The sequence below is a fragment of the Dryobates pubescens genome, chromosome 16, assembly GCF_014839835.1.
Source record: "Dryobates pubescens isolate bDryPub1 chromosome 16, bDryPub1.pri, whole genome shotgun sequence".
Classification (NCBI taxonomy): Eukaryota; Metazoa; Chordata; class Aves; order Piciformes; family Picidae; genus Dryobates; species Dryobates pubescens.
In genome coordinates, this window is record NC_071627.1 from 7,731,056 (window position 1) to 7,749,502 (window position 18,447).

The following is an 18,447-nucleotide window of genomic DNA, read 5'->3' on the forward strand; positions in this document are numbered from 1 at the left end:
CAGCCGTGCTGCTCTCCTCAGTGCCACCTGTGCCTGCAGAGCAAACAAACCCCAGGGGGTTTGCACGAGGGCTTTTGCTCAGGTCTCCATTTTTGTTCAGCTCAGCCGGGCTTTGCTTGGTTTCAAGCCACCGTTGGCTGCGAAGGTGTTTCCTGAGGAGCAGCCCCAGCCCCTGCTGCACCCATCGCTGGTGCTGAGGTGCTGGAATTCAGCCTCTGAGGAGCAGTTCTGAGAAGAAACCATTTTAAATGTACTAACTCCTGAAGAAACGGAGTCTCTCGTTAGCTGAACTTTCCCTTGCACGCTGCTGTGTGGTGCTGGTGTGAGCATGGGGAGCAGGCAGGGGTCTGCAGATGGCTGAGAGGGGACAACTGGGGTTTTTCAATGACTATATTAAAAATCCAGCGCACAACTCTGCAGCCTTCTGGGAATTTCTGCTTATTGAGAGCTTGTTTTTAGGTTTGAGTGGGGGGGAGGTGGCTGTTGAGTTTTGTTTTTGTTTAATAAATGGCAGGGGAGCGTTTCCCTGCCGTGTTTGCAGAGCTGGCAAGCAGTTAATCCTTGCCCTTGGTTTGTGTGCCATTGCTGCCTGCGCTGGCATGGAGGGTTCCCTGCACTGCAGTCACATGCCTGCTGGCCGGCAGCCAGGGCAATCTGATCTCTCTCTGAGGAAACACTATCAGTTGCAGATGCAGCCCAGGGTTACCAGAATAGTAAATAACGAATCACAAGACTGGGTCTATCTTTTCAACGAAAACAAATAGTTTAATATGTTGGCCTTACTGCAGAGGAGCTTTTCTTTTTCTCTCTTCTTTTTTTTTTCTCTCTTCCAAACTAGCCAAGCTGTGGGAGGCTCAGCTGGGGTTAGTTTGTGTAAGGAGGAGAAATAAGTTGCATTTTACCTTCACTGGTGCAGTTTATCTTCAGCTTCTAGTGTCAGCTGTGTCTGCAGGGTGCAAGTTTCAATACTTGTTTTGAGCTTTGAAGTCCCAGGAGTTGGGGGTTCTCCTTTCTGGGGCCTCTAACATCCACTCCAGTTAATGGGCTGCGAACCAAACGCTTTCCTCTGATTATCCCACTTCTGGTCTTTACTCCTGCTGCTGAAACTCGAAATTCTAGAGCCCTAAAAACCTCTGGTTCCCCCCACAAGCTCCATGTGCCACTTGCCTGTAACCTGGCAGGACTCCTGTGCCTGGGTCTGCAACCAAGCTGTGCTTTCCTGCCAAGAGAGGACCAGCAGCAGAGGGTAACAGAGCAGCTCTGGGGCTGCTCTGAAGTGACCCAGCAAGCAGCAAGTCCTCTGGGTGCTGTGGGTCTGGTAAGCATAAAGGTGACTTGGCTTTCACAGAATCCCAGCATGATGGGGGTTGGAAAGGACCTCTGGAGATCATCCAGTCCAACCCGCTGCTAGAGCAGGGTCACCCAGAGCACACTGCACAGGAAAATTTCTACCTCTGCAGTCCACTGACTGTTTTCTGGCTTTGCCACCATGTTGTCTGAGTTGTCTGAGAGTGAAACCTGTGACTGATGGTGACTTTTGAACAGGATGGGTTTTGTGTAATGAAAACTGAGACAGAAAGTGCCACTGCCCCCCTCACCTCCTTTCTTCTTGAGCAGTCCTGCTGACTTCAGCCACCTTGGCTGCCCTTTGCGGAGCTGCTCTGGGGGTCTTGTTCCATCCAGCTGCTTTCTCTGCCCAATAACCAGGGGATAACCTCTTCCTCCCCTGAGTGCCCCTGGTACCAGCACCATCCTGTGCTGCCCTGCTGCTGAGGGGCTTCAGACTCCAAACCACAGCAGATTTGTTTGCCTGCCTGATCAGCACAGCTTTTGCTTTACTTCTGCCAGTGTCTAGAAGCTTTTAGAGCAAAATATCCAGAGAAGATCTTTATAAATCAGGGATTATATAAATCAAAAATGCATCTTACACAGGAAGAGTAGTGCCTGAGGTGGGGAGAAACCTGAGTTGCTCAGTCACTTCCTTTGTTGTTTTGTGTCGTGGTGTTTTTTTCAGGCTTGCATTTTTCCTCTGATGCAAATACAGGTTCCCTTAGTGCCAGAGCAGAGGCACAGTCCTTAAAGCTATTGTTTAGGTTAGAGTATAACAGTAATCAAGGAGTTTTAACCTGGGTGGGTTGTTTGTTTGTTTGTTTTTACTGCAGAACCAGACTTTTAATTCCCTGTAGAGCCAAAATGGTGTGGGCAGGTTTGTAATCCTTGGAAGCACGGGGTGGTTCCACTCTACTGGTGGTTACAGTCTACGTAAAGCTAAAGGAGGAAGCTGGTCCCCTGCTCTACAGGTCCACACTGGGGTGGATTTGGCTTGGAGATCCACCAACGTTTTAAAGCACAGGGATGTTGAAGTGTTTTTTTCTGAGTCAGATACATCTAAACCTGCCCTGGTCATAGTGAGGCAGAACTATGGAGGAGTTGCCTGTTTTAAATGGAATGAAGAGAAAGCAGAGAGATCACCAGCACCAAAATTCACTTCATTTGGAGCAGGGCAGCTCCTAACTTTGGACAGTGGCTGTTGATGTGTGTGGGACCAGGTTAGGTAGATCCATGAAGAACCTGTGAGGCTCAGCTCTCCAAGGTGAATTCATGGAACTGTGGAGGGTGGAAGAGACCTTCCAGAATTCAGACTCTTTAATGAGCAGTGTGATTTGGATACAATCATAGAATCATGGAATGGTTTGGGTTGTTAGAGACCTTTAAAGCTCATCTAGTCACCTACTCTGCAGTCAGCATGCTGCTCAGAGCCCCATCAAGCCTGCCCTTGAATGTCTCCAGGGATGGAGCATCTACCACCTCCTTGGCCAAGCTGTTGCAGTGTTCCACCACCCTCACAGTAAAGAACTTCATTACACGGCTGGGAGAAATTTTGCCTGGTGGAAATGAGAGCAGGAACTAAACATGGCGGTCAGTTCTTTGGGCTGGAACCTCTCTCTTTTGGGGCTTTTTTTTGTTTAATCTGCTGGATTTGTTTGTTTGTTTGTTTTGCTTTCTAGAACAACCATTTGCAACCTCTACACGATGCCACGGATTGGGGAGCCTGTCTGGCTTACAATGATGTCGGGAACACCGGAAAAGAATCAACTTTGCCATCGCTTCATGAAGGAATTCACTTTCTTGATGGAAAACGCTTCCAAAAACCAGTATGGTGGATTTTAGTTTTGAACTTCCAGATGTCTTGATATATTTCAAGCCAAACTTTCAGTCTGTGGTTTGTTTCGTTTGTTTGTTTTCTTAAATCCAGATGATCAAAGAATCTAAAGGCCAGCCCTAAATACCTACTTTCTTAAGCAAACAAACAAAAAGTACCAGGAAAGTATCTCATTAAATGCCTCTTTCCTCATAGTCCTCCAACCCTTGGTAAAGGCTGAACATTTCAAACATGTGATGGGTGTGTATGTCTGGAAGGGGCTGGAGATACCTTCTGGGAGGCATTAATCTACCTTTCCAAATAGCTGTCATGTGATGAGCAAGGGTAGACATTCACTGAGAGCTGTGTCTGTACCACTGTCTGACCACAAATTCCTCTGGAACCTGACTTCTGTGAAATGCCACTAAAGAAACTGTGCTTCCTTAGGAGTCACCCTTCTGCCCTGGGGACAGAGCCATGAGGGGTTGTTAAAAATTGAGAAAGTTCCTGATAAACTCAGGAGAATCTGATAAATTTACTTTGTGGTGTCAACATTTCATCCTCTTTCCTTCAGGGCATGAGTAAGGGAGGATTTTAAAGCCTTTGACTCCCTTGAAGTCCTAACATGAGCACAAACCTGTGGAGTCTGAGTGGGAATGGCATGGAAGGATCAGCTAGCAGGTCTAGAGAAGCTGCTTTCTGCAGGGTGGGGAAGGGGCTGCTGCTCACCATCTTCCAGCTTTGCCATCTTCTTGTCCCATAGATGGGAAAGTGACACTTGGTGGTCATAGGTTCATAGAATGGTTTGGGTTGGAAGGGGCCTTAAAAATCATCTAGTTCCAGCCCCCCTGCCATGGGCAAGGACACCTCCCACTAGGATCAGGCTGCTTAAGACCAATCTGGTTAGTGTGATACACCTTCTCCTGCCTCAGTGTGAGGGGAGAACAGGTTGCCCACAGATGTGGTTGAGGTCCCATTCCTGGTGACATTCAAGGTGTGGCCCTGAGCCTTTCATCTGGTTGGAGGTGTCCCTGCTCACTGCAGTAGGGTTGGACAAGATGGCTTTTGAGGAGGGTCCCTCCCATCCCAGTGCATTCTGTGTGATTCAGTGAGGAAATGGAGGGAGTTGTGAGGGCTTCAGATATTACAATCAGTTCCTGCTGCAGTAGAAGGTTTTTTTTCCCCTGGGATTAGCCCCTTTGGTCCCTGGCATTCTGAGCCCTCTGCATCCTGCTTACATTTAAATGGTCTCTTTTGGGTTCATTTGCTTTATTTTAAATAGAGTAAGATTTGCACTGATGGAAGCAGGAGGAATATCAAGCCCCATATCCTTTGCAATCCAGTTTTAGATCTCCTTTTTCCTCCTTTGGCAGTCTGCAGTGGGGAAACAGCTACACTGAGGGGTTCCTGATGGTTGTAAACTATTCAGACAGGCTTGGTGGTGTTTGACTGTCCTCCTCCCCAGCACTGGAGCTGCTGCGTGGCCGCCAGCACCATCTGTCGGCACGTGGGAGGCTCCTGGGCTGCACTGCTGCACGCTCCTCCTGCCAGCCCTGCCTCCACGGAGCACCAACCATGCTCCATCGTGACAGTAAATCATAGCTCTCTGCTTCAGAAGGCCTTTTCACCTTGCTTTGCTTAGCTAGTGCAAGCTGTGCTGGTGGTACAAGGACACAGCCTTGATGGTGGAGCTACAGAGCTTTGGGGAGGGGTTGTTTTTGTTAAGGAGCAGCCATATGTGCTTGATGGAAGAACACACACAGCACCTGGTGGCTGTGATTATTGAGGAGAAAGAAAGCTGGTGGCAGGTTTGGTGGCAACAGCCTTCCTTCTCCTCAATAATCACAGATCTTAAAGTGTTTGGAGTCTCCTTCCTGGAACAGAGAGGCCACACAGTGCTGCTGTTTCTTTACAGCCAACTAAATGAGTTGGGTTTGAGATGTTTTACAACACTCACCTTGCAAAATAGGAAGCATCCTAATTATTGCCAAAGAGAGGAACTGAGGTGCCCCAAGGTTTTACAGGTTTCATTTTACTTTAAAAGTGTGTCCTAACAAAGAACACTGCAGGGGTGGAAAGGAGGGTAGAGCCTTCCCTTCTCTTCCCAAAGAACCAAGACCAAAGGGCTGAGCTCTGCTAGCTTCATTGGGTTGTATGTGCCATCCTTTATCCATAGCAGTGCTGTCAATTCAACATCCTGAGTATGTACTTGGAAAAAAATACAAGGTAAGGATGTGGAATGTTTTGCTTGCAGGTTTTTACCAGCTCTCCTGACTGCAGTCCTGACTAACCACTTGGCCTGGGTCCCCACTGTCATGCCAAATGGGCAACCACCTATAAGGATCTTCCTGGAGAAGCATTCTTCCCAGAGCGTGGACATGCTGGCCAAAACTCATCCCTACAACCCACTCTGGGCACAGCTTGGTACGTGGCAAACACCACTTGGGGTTTTACAGAACCAGGGAATTGTTTGGGTTGGAAAAGACCTCCAAGATCATAGAGTCTGACCTTCACCCTAACACCACCATGGCCATCAAACCCTGGCTCCAAGTGCTGTGGCCACACATTTCCTCCTGAACACCTCCAGGGATGGGGACTCCACCACCTCACTGGGCAGCCTGCTCCAATGCCTGACCACTCTTGCAGTAAAGAAATTGTTCCTAATCTTCAACCTAAACCTCCCCTGGCACAATTTCAGGCCATTTCCTCTCTTTCTATCACCTGATACTAGGGAGAGGAGAGCAATCCCAACCTCACTCCAACCACCTTTCAGGGAGCTGTAGAGAGCAATGATTAAGGACACTTGTTAATTCCCTCCCAGGTTAATGGCTGGGGGAGTTAATGCAAAATGAGACAAAAGGCTGGATTTCAGGCTTAGAGATGGTCACTGTATTTTTTGACATGTGCTCTAATTTCTCAGTAAATTATCAATTTTAAAATGGCAGCCAAAATGGGAAGCCCTCTTAAGGTCTGTAGTCTCCTAAGGTCACCTGCCCTGATGATGAGGATTACAGTCCTGCTTGGCTCCTCCCTCTACAAAGAAAATCAGTTTTTATTTGTTGGGATGCTGCTGTTGATAATCCTGCTTCTGAAGGAAATCCAACACACTCTCAATGCAACAGGCACAGTAGAGGCCATCATGAGTATGCTCATCTTCCCCAGGAGGGTGGGGAGGCACTGGCACAGGTTGCTCTGAAAAGTTGTGTAGGCTTCAAACCTGGAAGTGTCCAAAGCCAGGTTGGATGGGGCCATGAACAACCTGGTCTAGTGGATGGTGTCACTGCCACAGCAGGGGGTTGGAACTAGATGATCTTGAAGGTCTCCTCCTACCAAACATTCTATGAATAGGTAACCCCCTGGGTAAGGTCTCAGAGCCTAGTCAAGTGAGTAGCTGGTCACACTCTCTTCATTTCGAGTCAGGCTGGACAAGGCTCTGAGCAACCTGATCTAGTTGAAGATGTCCCTGCCTGACTGCAGGAGGGTTGGAATTAGATGACCTTTTAAGATCCCTTCCAACCCAAACCATTCTGTAATTCTAATTGCTGAGTAGAGAAGAGTAGATGAGCTTCCTACTTTCAGACTGTCCTGGTCTGCACAAACTATCATGGAGTCTGGCTAGGGAAGGGAAAGTTGGTGAGGTCACCCTGTTCTGGTATAGGCAGACATGGCCTGCCCAGTTTGTTGGCAAACAACAAACTCATGGACTCCATGTGGTTGTATCCCTTGTCCTCCCATCCTTGCACTCACACAGTGCCCCAGTGCCTCCAGAACAACACCTGCACAGGCACCTCCCCGGGCAAACCTGGAGCAGAGTCAGAACAAGGCATCCAACCCATACTGGAGCTCCAGGGGAGGGAGAGGAGGTGGTTGGCTTCAGCTGTACAGCCACCACTGTCACTTTTTGTCCTTGTTCTTGGCAAGGTTTATTTCTCCTTCCAGCTTTTCTCTTGGTAGGTTAAAGTTCAGCCCAGTTTCCAGACTCTGCAGGGTAATTCAGAGGAGAAGCCTTCTCTTTGCCATGGCTATATAAGGAACCCAGGAGAGGAGCCTCCTGAGCTAGGCACTGCAGATAGGTGGTGTGAACACTCCCTAGGGAGTGAGATCAGATGTCTCCCTGAGCAGCGTATGACAAGAACTCCCTGACCTTCCACACGATACCAACAGCATCTTTGGGATTCTCTGTGTGGAAAACAAAATCCTAGCATAGCTGTCCTCCCTGTTCTGCCTTAGGGTTTTTCTGTGGTAGTCCTGGCCTTTGAAAAGTGGCCACCAGGAAAACCATTTCTTGCAAAGCCGCAAGATAACTCTTTCGTTTCCTCCTCCAGGTGATCTCTACGGGGCCATTGGATCACCCGTGAGACTGGCAAAAACAGTTGTGGTTGGCAAGAGGCATGACCTGGTACAGAGGTTGCTTTACTTCCTTACTTACTTCATCAGATGCTCTGAACTTCAAGAGACACATCTCCTAGAGAACGGCGAAGACGAAGCCATCGTCATGCCTGGAACTGTTATAACGACCACGCTGGAGAAAGGGGAGGTGGAGGAATCTGAGTATGTGCTCGTCACCATGCACAAGAACAGGGGCAACCTGCTGCCAACCGAGGCTGAAGAGATGAGAACATCAAACTGCAGCTGTAGATACTGCAAGTGTCCCATTTCCCTCGCACAGAACATAGAAGGAGTTGCACAGCAAGAGAGAGAGGACACACAGAACACTCCTAAGGTAGAGCTGGAATCTTCTTCAGATGAGAACAGGACTATTGTTCCTGATGACTGCCAGGAAGATGAGGTGAAGCAGCCCAGACCCTGCCTGGACAGCGCAGCAGAGAGTGTGGTGTGCACAGGGGCAGCTTCCCCAGAAAAATGCGTGGTGGCGGAAGCAGGCTTGGAGCCGGCAGCTGGCAGCTGGAGGAGTGAGGAGCCGCTGGAGGCGGGCAGCCAGGCGGGCAGTGGAGCGAGGTCGCCTGGGATTGCCGTGGAGAAGAAGCCGCCGGATAAGCTCTTCTGTGATGCCTTTCCTTGCAGTGCTGCAGAAGCTCAGACAAAGGTGACTTTCCTCATTGGAGACTCCATGTCACCCGACTCAGACATCGAGCTCCGAAGCCAGGCAGTAGTGGAACAAATGGCTAGGCACCACAGCCCGCCAGCGCCGCAGGAAGGAGTGTCTGCTGAGCAGAACTGTGAAGCCAAACAAACTGTTGAGGACCAAAATAGAGACTGTGGGACAGCCGAACCCTTTCCCCAAGCTGCTAGCGAGCACCAGAGCTGGAATCCAAACCCCTACAATGCGGAGAGCATGAGTCTGTTTGATGAGTATTTTACCGACGAGAGTGCAGTCGAAACCCGGACTATTGATGATATTCCAGGGCAAGCAGCTCCGCACCCCCTCGCTCACACCAGTAGTTTAGAGTTTTCTACAAAGCTGTGTACAAAGGCTGGCAAAGCACCCAGCCAGTTTTGTAGATTTATGGACTCTGTTCGACAGGAGACCTACAAAAACTGCTTCAATGAGCAGGACCAAAGAGAGAAAATCTCTATTCGCGTCCCCCATGGGGACAAAGAAAACCTAGAGAAAAAGGTGGCCCCGGGAATTGACTGGGACATTCCAAGAAATGAGAGTTCAGACAGTGCCCTGGGTGACAGTGAGAGTGAGGACACAGGGCACGATCTAACTAGACCGAGTGGTAACTACTATGGAGGAGAGCAAGAAGACTGGGCAGAAGAATATGAGATTCCTTTTCCTGGGTAAGTGTTATTCATAGAATGGATTGGGTTGGAAAGAACCTTGAAGACCATCTAGCTCCAACCCCCCTGCCATGAGCAGGGACACCTCCCACTTGCACAGGTCGTTCAAGTCCTCATCCAACCTGGCCTTAAACACCTCCAGGGAAGGGACATCCACAACCTTCCTGGGCAACCTGTTCAGAATCTCACCACCCTCACTGTAACCCTCACGGTTTGAAAAGCACTTGGAATGAGGTTTAGAATCAAGGAACAGAATATTTAAGGTTGGAAAAGACCTCTAAGAGCATCAAGTCCAACATTCTACCCAACACCTACATGACCACTAGTCCATGTCCTGAAGTGCCACATCTACTTGTTTCTTGAACGCCTCCAGGGATAGTGACTCCACCACCTCCCTGGGCAGCCTGTTTCAATGCCTGACCACTCTTGCAGGAAAGAAATTGTTCCTAATATCCAACCTAAACCTCCCCTGGCATAGCTTGAGGCCATTACCTCTTGTCCTGTCATTAGTTACTTTAGCAAAGAGGCCAACACCAGCCTCACTCCAACCTCCTTTCAGAGGTAGAGAGCAGTGAGGTCTCAGCCTCGCTGGAATCAAGTGTAACCTCTCTATAAGCTGAACTTGGTGTTTACTGCTGTCCATCTCTTCAATATCCCTTTCTTGCAGGTCAAAATTAGTTGAAGTGAACTCTGTCCAGCCCAGTATTGCCAATTTTGGAAGGTCCTTGCTAGGTGGCTACTGTTCATCTTACGTCCCCGACTTTGTTCTGCAAGGCATAGGAAGCGACGAGAAGCTGAGGCACTGCTTGGTGTCAGATCTGTCTCATGCTGTGCAGGTAATGAAGCTATATTTGGTAAATGTATTTGTCACAGTAGGGAATGGCAAATGTTTTGGAACATACAAACCTGCTGGAAGTGGAAATATTTACTCTCACAGCTCTCTTCAGGTTCCTCTAGTCCCAGGTCACCAATTTTGCACTCCTCTCTCAGTTAATGTGACTGAAGTTCGTGGGGATTTCACTGCAGAGATGCAGCTCAAAAGTTTAGGCTCCTGCTGAAGCAGCTGAGAGGCTCATGCCCTTGGGCAGGCCCATTGCTGTGCCAAGCCATGGAGGAATCATCATCTCCTGCAGACACAGCAGGCTGCTGATGATTGTGTGCCCACAGATGGGCTGATGTTAAACAAGACCAAACCCTGAGGTCACTCTGCATCTCATCCTGGCCATGGAATCTTGCTGCAGGGTTTGGCAGAAGCTGCCTTTGCTCTTCCTATGCATGTCCAGCCAACCTGCTGCTCCTGTGGGGCAGAAGCTGTGCTCTGTGGTGGAGCCATCAGGAATGTTCAGCAGTTTGGGGACGTTGCTCAGGACTGCAGTCAAAGTGCTGCTGATAGTGCTGGCTTTATCTGAAAAGGAGAAACCAATACAGAGATAATTGTCCTTAAGGGGACTTCCACTTGTAGTGTGTGCCAGAAATCATCTCTTTTCTACAGCAGCTTTTCCACACCTCAGCTGGGGCATGACTGGAGAGTGTGGGATTTCCTCCCCTGCTTATAGTCACCAGGAGGAGTGGGAAGCAGGCTGCCACTTGAAAAGCCTCATTCTGCTCCCCTCTAGTTTATACTCCCAAGGGAATGGGGAAAGACCTACGCGGAGAGGGGTGAGCAGGCAGTCCACTCCCATGAGCCCCAGCTCACAGCTCCTTCCACAGCTTCTGAGGTAATGAGCAGCAGCACACCTTGGCCAGATCATAGAATCATAGATTGTTTCAGTTGGAGAAGACCTCTACAACCATTGAATTCAGCCAACAGCCTAACACCAGCATGCCCACTAAACCATGTCCCCAAGTGCCATGGCCACACATTTTTTTAACACCTCCAGGGATGGTGACTCCACCACCTCCCTGGGCAGCCTGTTCCAGTGCCTGGCAGATGGCACAGCCCCCTTCCTTACCACAGCTTTCCCCGTGATTGTCCCCTTTCCTTGCAGGGAACTTCCATCCTTGCACTGATTTAACCTGTTGTGGTTTAGGCTTCCTTTTGAGGGAAGTGTAGGTGAACTTCAGGCAAGAGAGGCAGTAATGCAAGGCAGCTGCTGCTGTGAAACAGATTTATCTGAAATGCAGCCTAATAGTGGTGTGTGACCTTCAGCACAATGAAATCTCAGTTGCACAAGTCAAAAATGGGGAGGATGTGAAAGGCCTGAGACTGATTTTCTGTGCTTATCTTCAAGGAAAATTATCCCTGCATCCCAGTCCTGTTGGAGTCCCTGGGGGACTTTTTGGAAGAAGATGCTTCCCAGCAGTCCAGCCAGTAAAAAATTTCTTGAGGAAGGACAGTGGGGTTCTGAATATGCCCTTTTCAAAGCCTCCATGGCTTTTCGGGAGGTGAAGCGCTGCTTGGAAAGGAGGGAGGAGCTGGGTGCAGGCTTGGTTCCTGACTCCCTCTGCTGGTCCCTCTGTAGAGGGAAACCAGTGACAAACTGGGCATGAAACCCACCTGGCTAACACAGCTCTGTGGAACAGGATTTTGGCTACTTTCAGGTTTAGGCCTTTAAAATATACTTTAGCCACATCAGAACGCTGCATCAAATATCAAAAGCTAGAAGTGTCAGCCAGAATTGTCACTTTCTGAACTGGAAGAAAATGGAGTGTGGGGATTGTCCTTCCAGGGCTGAGCCTTGCTCCCAGGGAAGCTGAATTTCACAGCTGGATGCAACGTCAGCACAGACAGAATCATAAAATCATAGAATGGTAGGAGTTGGGAGTGAGCTCTGGAGATCGAGTCCAGTGCCCCTGCCAGAGCAAGATCACCTAGGACAGGTCACACAGGAACACATCCAGATGGGTTTTGAAAGTCCCTAGAGAAGGCAACTCCCTGCAAGCTGCTTCAGCTCCACACCAAAGAAGTTTCTTGTGTTGAGGTGGAACTTCCTGGGTTCCAGTTTGTATCCATTGCCCCTTGTCCTGTCACAGGACACCACTGCAAAGATATCAGATATCTACAAACATGAATGAGAGCCCCTCTCAGGTTGCTCTTCTTCAGGCTAAACAGCCCCAGCCCTCTCAGCCTTCCTTCACAGACAGATGTTCATTCCCTTCAGCCTCTGTTGGACACTCTCTGGTATATCCCAGTCTCTCTTGAACTGGGAGCCAGAACCAGATAGTCATGTTTTAGACAGAGCAGTGCTTGCTATCCCTGCTCTCCAGGACATTTTGTGACCAGACCATTGTCACTTGGCATTCTCAAGGTTCTCCTCTGCATTTTTCTGTTGCTAGCATCCTGTGCTGGATGAACCCATCGCAGAAGCTGTCTGCATTATTGCAGACACAGACAAATGGACGGTGCAAGTGGCCAGTAGCCAGAGAAGGATGATTGATAATAAACTGGGGAAAGAAGTGTTGGTCTCCAGTCTTGTCTCCAACCTGCTTCATTCCACTCTTCAGCTTTACAAGCATAATTTGTCTCCAAACTTTGTGAGTATGGATGCCAGAGCACACTTTCACTTCGTAGGTTACAGGGGGTGTAAGGTTCTGCCTTGGTTATTTACCCACAGCCATAATTTCCATGGCCAGCACGTCCTCTCTTGGAGCTCTCAATTTAACTGCTGCTCTGACACCAAGACAGAGCCTTCTTGGGTTTGATTTAATCACAGAATTGTTTGGGTTGGAAAATACCTTTAAGATCATCAAATCCAAGCATTCTCTAACCCTACCATGTCCTGCAGCATCATTATTTCTGCCTCTTTTAAACACTTCCAGGGATGGGGATTCAACCAACTCCTTGGGAAATCTGTTTCAGTCTTTGGGAACCCTTTCAGGGAAGAATTTTTTGCCAGTGTCCAACCTAAACCTGTCCTGGTGCAGATTGAGCTGTTCTCTATCACTTGGTCCTTGGGAGAAGAGACCAACCCCCACCTCCTTTCCAGCCGCCTTTCAGGGAGTTGTAGAGAACAATCAATGGCTTCTGCTCAGAAGTAGGAGTGTTGCCCCAAGTCACTTGCTGGTTATTCACCTACCATGGCCAGGGAGCAGGCAGTAGATGTTTGGGGTTGTGGGGTCTGTGCTGTGTTGCTGTGGCTGGGTGGGGTCTGGCTGTCATGCTGCCTTCTCCCTGACACAACTCCCTCTTGCTTTCTAGTGTGTTATGCACCTGGAGGACCGACTGCAGGAGCTCTACTTCAAAAGCAAGATGCTGTCTGAGTATCTCAAGGGCCAGATGAGAGTTCATGTCAAGGAGCTGGGCGTGGTGCTGGGGTATGGTCACACCCTTCCTCTGGGTAGCACTGCTCTAGGTCCCTTAGAGCCACATCCCCCACCTGGGCTTGTTCTAAGCCCATGAAAATTATTCCTAATTGGGACTGGAACCACAGCATGGCAGAAACCACCCAGAGCTGCACAGGCTCCTCCTTAGCCATTGCCTGGGGGCTACAAAGATGCTGAGGGGACTGGAACATCTCTCTTAGGCGGCAAGGCTGAGAGAATTTGGGCTACTCTGTCTGGAAGAGAGCAATCTGATAAGCATCAAAGCTGATCAATATTTAAAGGGTGGGTGTCAAGAGGATGGGACCAGACATTTTTCAGTGGTGCCCAGTGACAGGACAAGGGGTAATGGGCACAGACTTGAGCATAAGAAGTTCCATCTGAATGTGAGAAGGAACTTCTTTAAGGGTAATGGAGCACTGGAGCAGGCTGCCCAGAGTGGTGCTGCAGTCTCTGGAGACATTCAAAACCCACCTGGATAGGTTCCTGTGAGACCTTCTCTAGGTGAAACTGCCTTGGCAGGGGGGGTTGGACTGGAGGATCTCCAGAGGTCCCTTCCAACCCCTACCATTCTCTGAGCCTTTCTTTCTTGTCTTTGGGCAGGAAGGTGAGCTCAGCACTCCAGGGCTCATCTGACTCCCTCTTTAGCTGGTCAGTCATCACTGTGCAACGTGTGGTACCTGATTCCGCTAGGCTGACTTTCCCTAGGTGTCAGCAAACACCCTCAGTGTCACATAAGGCACAGGATACCTCCCTGTGGGTGTGGGGCACAGGCAGGGAAGCTATTTCAGGGGTGTTTATAGGAAGGCTCTGCATATCTGCTGCAGAAGAGTACTGGGTGAGCTGGAATGAACATGGAGCACATGTGGAGCTAGGGATGGGGGAGCAGCTGCAGCATAGTGCAAGGGCTTCCTTGCTTGCTGCAGAAGTAGTTCATAGAATCCCAGAATGGTAGGGATTGGAAGGGACCTCTGGAGATCATTGAGTTTTCAACCTCCCTGCCAGAGCAGGATCACCTAGGGCAGGTCACGCAGGAATGCATCCAGGTGGGTCTTGGAAGTCTCTAGAGAAGGAGAGTCCAAATCTCTCTGGGCAGCCTGCTCCAGGGATCCAGCACCCTTACAGCAATGTTGTTTCTCCTCCTGTTGAGGTGGAACTTCCTGGGCTCCAGCTTATACCTGTTTATGTACAAGCTCACATATATACAAGCTTACACTGGCTTATGCAGTTCAGCATACTCCTGTGCTCCTGCTTTGTCCCTCAAGCACTGCTCCTGTTTCTTGGAAGGAAGGAAGGAATCTGCTTGTTTCCCTCCCTCCATCTGCCCTCCCACTAGTTTTTTTGGCTGTGTGAGAAAAACCCCAGCCAGGCAGGTAGGAGCTGAGGCAGTGCTGACAGGGCAGAGCTGTTGCTCCTCAGCATGAGCAGGCACTGCTGGAGGGGATGTTGGAAACAATCTGGTGGCTGGAGCGTGTAGCCCAGCTGGGAGTGAGGAGAGCAGCACAGTCAGCTGCTGTGTTACTTACAGAGCAGAAGGCTGGAAGCCCTCTGCTGTGAGGATGGGCTGAGAGGGCTGGGGTTGTTCAGCCTGAAGAAGAGAAGGCTCCAGGCAGACCTTCTGGTGGCCTTTGAGGGGGCAATCAGAAAGCTGGGGAGGGACTTTTCAGCAGGGCCTGTTGTGAGAAGACAAAGGGTGATGGTTTAATATAAAAGGGGGAAATTTATATTGGAAAGAAGGAAGACATTCTTTCCACTGAGAGTGGCGAGACCCTGGCCCAGGTTGCCCAGAGAGGTGGGAGATGTCTCATTCCTGGAACCATTCCAGGTGAAGTTGTTTGGGGCTCTGAGCAACTTCCTCTGCTTGCAGATGTCCCTGCCTACTGTAAAGGAGTTGGACTAGATGAGCTTTATAGGTTGCTTCCAACCCAAAGCATTCTCTGATGCCCGAGGACCACCCTGCCCCTCACAGCTCTGTGCACTCAGGGCAAAGCTCTTGTGCTCCCCCTGGCAATGTGGCTCCTCAGGCACATGTTCAGCCCAGCTAGGGTTTGGGTTGGGTTAAATGTGACTCTTCTGCTTCCTTCTAGGATTGAATCCAGTGACCTCCCCTTACTGGCAGCTGTAGCAAGCACTCACTCTCCGTATGTTGCTCAGATACTTCTTTAAAGTGCCAGAGGCCACAGACGTTGACTTTTTCTCCCCTCTGGAAACAAAGTGGAAGACAACTTGTTCTGGCTTCTTTCTCTTGGAAGCAACTAAACCAGACTGCTCGCTGAGCTGCAGCACCTCTGTATGTGACTGCACGTCCTGCAGACACTTGGAGACTTGTCCTCTCCCACTTGGTCCTTTATAAAACAGGATTAAGAAAGGAACAAAGAACAAGGAGCAAGCCCGAGATTTCAGCCACAGGAAAGGAAGGATTCGAGGTTATTTTACCACTTTCTGCCACAGTGGCTGACTGTCATTCGTACTGGGGAGCTCAGGGAGAACTGCTTTGAGACATCCCTTATGCTCACCAGCTCTGAACCTCACCCAAGAGTGAAGCAGCTGGCTTCAGACTGGCTTCCACTGGTTGGGACCCCGCTCAGATCCGTCATTCTCGCACTGCGATGATTTGTAAACAACTTCTACTTTTTTCATGTCCTAGTCAGAGTCTGGATACTTGCCAGAGGAAGAGCAGGGCTGGGGCTGGGGGGGGAGGGGGGTTGGGTTGTTTTGTACAAAGCTTCTTAATGACAGCTCTGAAATTTATTTATGATCGTTCTCCTGGGGAGAGGGAAGCAAGGGGGCATGGGGAGGGGACAGGGAGGAGGGAGGGAGAGGCCAGCAGACAAGCTAGCAGTGGAGATTCTCCTTCTTGGCCGGATGTTGTAACCAGTATTAAATGTTCCTAACGTTTCCATGTTGCTTTATACTACGTGATGCTTTTCTTCCACAAGCTAATCCCAATGGTGAGAAGTGAAATCTGGAGAACATTGGCTGAGGTTTCCCCGTGGGATGCCCAGAGCGCCGTGACGATTACCTCTTCCCTTCTTTATGGCACCATGGTGTCTGTTCCCTTCTGGACAGCAGGCAGCCAGCCGTGGAGAGCACGAGCTACAAGTAACTGTACCAAAGCGGTGGGGAGAAAGTGGCCAGGCTGTTGCCCTTCCTCGCTCAGGTGACTCACTGATACCTTTCGTAAAACCATTCTGCACGACCCCAAGCTGGGTTGCACCACGGGGTAGGAACAGCAGAATTATTTTTGAACAACTCTCCCCCATGTCACAGATGACTCTAAGCCCTTTTCTACTCACTTGTGTAATTACCAGCAGAAAATGTTTGTTTATTCCCTTCCCCTTTCCTCAGCCATCCCTCTTCTGTCACTGTACACACAGCGGCTGTCCCCGTAGCGGACGGACCCGGGCTGGTGTCAGTGATGAACGCAGGCAGTGGGAGGTGGATCACGTTTTCAAAGGCTCTACTACCTCAGTTTAACTGGACACTTCACCACAGGCTTTCCTCCACACTCTCTGTCCTAGCAGCCAGTTCCTGTAGCTGAGTTTCAGGTTCTGTTTTCCTTGGTGAGGATCTGTAGGTTGAGATTCCTGGGCCCTCCAGAGGAGGAGGAGATCTGTGCTTGCTCGGTGGCTCCACTCTCTAAGCAGTTCTATAAATACATCTCTCCCTAATCATCCTCTCACCAGTCCCACACGCCTGCCATTGTTTGTGGAGTTATTTTAAACACAGATCTATTTTAACAATTTGATAAGCTTCAAAACAATAGGAGAGATCCCTGCCCCCTTGCTACCAACAACAGACCCCCTCCCTCCCTGGGGCCAGGATTTTGCCCAGGGTGGTTTTCCAGTAATGTCTGACCTCTCATAACTCCAGACTCTGTTCCAGGGAGAATCTGCATGGCAAACCCACCCCTTTCCTCTCAGGACTGTGTTAGTAAGCGAACCCAAGGCTGGTAGAGGCACTGCCATTGGCAACTCTCTTGTCTCTGTGTGTTGACTGCTGCAATGGAGACCCTTGTTTAATATATCCTCTAAGGAAGCCTCTCTCACCTGTTCTTCCAATACTCTTTCTTCACCCGCCAGTTAGATTACACCTGGCTTTTGAGATCAGCACAGAACAGGAGGGCCCAGCTGTTCAAACACACCTTTAGTGAAACCTGGAATAGAGCTCAGAAGATGACTTCTTAACTCTTGGCTGTGATATGTTGAGTAGTAAACTGTTCCAATTCTGAACGTTGTACTGGATTTGCAGTTGTGACCTGGTGATGTCAGAGATGCTGGAACCCCAAGGACACTCTTCTACCCTTCTCTGGGGAAGTCTCTTGTGTGGGTTCATCCATAGCACAAAGAGCTGGGCAGTGCTGCACCCTCATTGTGCCACCAGCCAGGCCTGTGCCTGTAGCGATCCGTGTAGGAAAATGCTCTGATCTCCTCCAGGTAACCACTGCTAGGTGAGTTCTGGGTACTGCTTTGAAACAGATTTGACTCCTGAGGGCCCAAGAGAGGCCCTCGAACAGCTTGGAATTAGTATTAAGGTGAGGAGGTGCAGATGGCTGTTTGGTGCCACCCTTCTCTGCTGTCCCCTGCCAAGCAGACCCTGTCTCCATAGTGTGTTCAGCCAGTGCCAGGCGAAGCGACCACTGATGCAGCTTCTCCATCATCAGATTGCACTCAGACCCCCGACAGGAGAAACCTTTGCTGCCAGCTCCCTTTATTTTTTGGGTACAGAACCGTGTGGTACGTCTCTCTGTGTGTTTCAATGATGCTAAAAAGGGATGTTCTCCAGGCCTGCTGAAGGATACCACGATGGTTTTCCTCGACTAGAAACCTAAGCTTTGCTTTCTCCACCCTTCCCAATTGCCATTAACGTCTTAATGTGCTGGCTGGAAACTGAAGTGCCCTAGGCACACACGAAAGAGAGATCTCTCTTCGTTGCAATTGGCAAGCGCTGGGCTGCTAAGAACAACCAACGTTCAAAGGAAAGGATTTTTACACCTCGCCTATCTTTTCTCTCTCAGTTTGTTCTGGATGTTTTATGACAGTTTTGTTTTTGTTTTGTTTTGCTTTCTCTAAATTATTTAGATGGTGGTACTTGTAAAATGCTGGGTAAAATGTACATACTTGTTCTCTCTTCTGGTTTTGTATATATTTCCCAAGATGTGCACTTGTATTATAATAACCATTCCCAATTTTAGGGGAAATTTGTGCAATAAATACAGGCTGTCAATTTACTTCTGGTACTTTTAGTGTCTGGTCTTTATACTTGGTTTGGTTTATCAACTGCAAGCATTTCAAGTTCTC

General features: G+C 49.4%; 1 protein-coding gene across 3 annotated transcripts in view; it reads left to right on the forward strand.

The window, feature by feature from the left end:
• Positions 1 to 17,486, forward strand: part of FNIP1 (folliculin interacting protein 1) — an 85,967-nt gene extending 68,481 nt beyond the window's left edge. For all 3 annotated transcript variants that reach the window (XM_054168287.1, XM_054168288.1, XM_009896897.2), the window contains 7 exons: positions 3,009 to 3,155; positions 5,397 to 5,566; positions 7,468 to 8,887; positions 9,555 to 9,723; positions 12,164 to 12,361; positions 13,026 to 13,141; positions 15,235 to 17,486. In XM_054168287.1, the coding sequence (XP_054024262.1) occupies positions 3,009 to 3,155; positions 5,397 to 5,566; positions 7,468 to 8,887; positions 9,555 to 9,723; positions 12,164 to 12,361; positions 13,026 to 13,141; positions 15,235 to 15,313 (2,299 nt within the window). In that variant the 3' untranslated portion in view covers positions 15,314 to 17,486. The remainder of the gene's footprint in view (positions 1 to 3,008; positions 3,156 to 5,396; positions 5,567 to 7,467; positions 8,888 to 9,554; positions 9,724 to 12,163; positions 12,362 to 13,025; positions 13,142 to 15,234) is intronic.
• The last annotated feature ends 961 nt before the right edge of the window (positions 17,487 to 18,447 follow it).